Source organism: Ammodytes marinus, assembly GCF_949987685.1.
Source record: "Ammodytes marinus genome assembly, chromosome: 23".
Classification (NCBI taxonomy): domain Eukaryota; kingdom Metazoa; phylum Chordata; class Actinopteri; order Uranoscopiformes; family Ammodytidae; genus Ammodytes; species Ammodytes marinus.
The window spans coordinates 21709827-21712326 of record NC_137227.1 but is presented as its reverse complement, the minus strand read 5'-3'; the positions used below and the strand labels follow the sequence as shown (position 1 = coordinate 21712326).

The 2500-nt window shown below is 41.4% G+C and overlaps 1 protein-coding gene across 1 annotated transcript in view; it reads right to left on the bottom strand.

Annotated features, from left to right (window-relative positions):
- The window catches only part of cysltr3 (cysteinyl leukotriene receptor 3), a gene marked incomplete at its 5' end in the record, with an annotated part of 28446 nt that overhangs the window by 25754 nt on the left and 192 nt on the right, over nucleotides 1-2500 (bottom strand). The window contains 1 exon segment of the mRNA XM_080051860.1: nucleotides 616-772. Coding sequence (XP_079907986.1) covers nucleotides 616-772 — 157 coding nt within the window.

The following is a 2500-nucleotide window of genomic DNA, read 5'->3' as shown; positions in this document are numbered from 1 at the left end:
AAACTCTTCTGTACTTTAGTATGTAGTGTAGTAAAAAGACTAAAACTCTTCTGTACTTTAGTATGTAGTGTAGTAAAAAGACTAAAACTCTTCTGTACTTTAGTATGTAGTGTAGTAAAAAGAAAAAGTATGTGATTTGGAACGCAGGGAAAGTTTGGATGGTTAGGTGTGTTGTGTGTGTGTGGGGGGGGGGGGGGAGGGAGTGTGTGTGTGGTAAACAAAAACACACACAAGTCAGTTCCAGGAATGGCCACTAGATGATGCTAGATTCCACATTATAGGTCAACTCACAGTGTGTGTGTGTGTGTGTGTGTGTGTGTGTGTGTGTGTGTGTGTGTATGTGTGTGTGTGTGTGTGTGTGTGTGTGTGTGTGTGTGTGTGTCTCTCTCTGTGTGTGTGTGTGTGTCTCTCTCCCTCTCTATGTAATAATTCTATGAAAAAATTGTAACATATCTATCTATCTATCTATCTATCTATCTATCTATCTATCTATCTATCTATCTATCTATCTATCTATCTATCTATCTATCTATCTATCTATCTATCTATCTATCTCTCTATCTATCTATCTATCTATCTATCTATCTATCTACCTGTCTCTCTCTGTGTCTTTACCTCCTTGCCCGCTGAATGAAGAACACCAGCAGAGCGGCCATGTTGCAGAGGAAGGCGACAGGAAAGATGAGCAGGTAGGTGGCGGTGTAGGCGCGGTATTTAAACGCATCGTCGTCATGGTAACACAAGGATTTGTTGATGGCGGTGGTCAGGGAGTCTAAAAAAAACACAGACAAAATGTTAAAGGGACACTGTGTAACATTTTAAGTAATTTATTAGCTAAAATCAATTTCCTCATTCATAAATATGTCCTCATTGCCAATAATCTGAATGATCCTCCTGAGCGGAGAATTACAAATATTAATGTTACATTTTGTACATTGAGAGGGTAAGTCTTATGGAGGCATCCATGTTTTTGGAATGTCATCAGGTGCATTGTTTAGGATTTAGAATTGTTCTTGTCCTTGAAGGCCACTGTAGCTTCTGTTATTATTCAAAGGGGGGGGGGGGGGGGGTTACCCAGGGAGCGTTGCATTCTAGAACTTTCTAGAACTTTCTTGATGATGTCATATTACACACTGCACCTTTAAAGTTACTGTCAAGTCAAGTGTAGGTGATTTCAACATAGGCCACATTTGTAAGTAAACACATAGACTATGTTCTAGGGATGTCCATGGTTAACCTCTTAATGCTGGGGTATGTGATTTCTGATTGGTCAGAGTTAACATGAGCTGTACACTTTGACCAATCAGAGCGAGGCTCCGATTCTCTGTTCTTATTGGCTGTTGGGACTGTCCATTCACTTTGGCACCGACGTTGTTGGTGTAGAGCGTGTCAGGGAGGGACCATAGGGGAGGGACCAAAGAGAACAAGTGGAGCGGTTGAGGTATTTGGATTCAAATCTCTATCCCAACTGCCATTTTCTCCCCAAATCCTCCACCCCAGCTTTAATACTAAAGGTTAAACGGCTAAGAAAAATTAAAATCAAATCAAATCAAATCAAATCCGGACTCTTATTCTGATATCGCTAAACTGATGTAAGGATGCTGTTGGCAAAGAATGGAAGAGTAGTGAAGGGTACACTCTCCTCTCCTACACTTTCCTCTCCTACACTCTCCTCTCCTACACTCTCCTCTCCTACACTCTCCTCTCCTACACTCTCCTCTCCTACACTCTCCTCCTACACTCTCCTCTCCTACACTCTCCTCCTACACTCTCCTCTCCTACACTCTCCTCTCCTACACTCTCCTCCTACATACTCATATCCTCCTCACTAGACGAGGTGCCGTGTGAATGTCAAAATGCATTTAACTGGTCTACTACTGGTCTACTACTGGTCTACTACTGGTCCCTGAATAGTTTTTAAATTAATATGCTGGTTCTTGGAACAAAAAAAGGTCGGGAGCCCTGCTATAACGCTTAATGTATTTCACTATAAATAGGCTACATTCAATCTTAACGGTTAACCGGTTAATAACCGCTAATTCTTGTTGGTAACCAGTTGAAGAAAAAATTCTAAATGGTCATCCCTACTATATACAGAACTAACTCTGCGTTCCGAATCGCATACTCTTTCTTTTTTCTGTTCTACATACTACATCCGACGATAAAAAGAATCTAGTTAGGATGCAGTATGCATACTGTTGGGACATACTTTACTCTCTTATTTCATCCTAACGTGGCTCCTTGATCTTGCCTCTTGCTTTTATATCCGTCTCATCCACGTTTGTTTTCATATGGAGGCTCCGTTGATGTGACGTCACTTCACGTGCGCACCGGATTGTGGGTCAGAATCGCCCAAATAGGATGCAGTTTTCAACACTAACAATCTTGGCCGCATAAAGTAGGACATCCGGGTACTTCTAACCATCCTAAATCTGGCCACAAGAATCGGGACATCCTAAATCTTTTTTCTACCAAACTATATAGTAGAGAAGTATGCGAT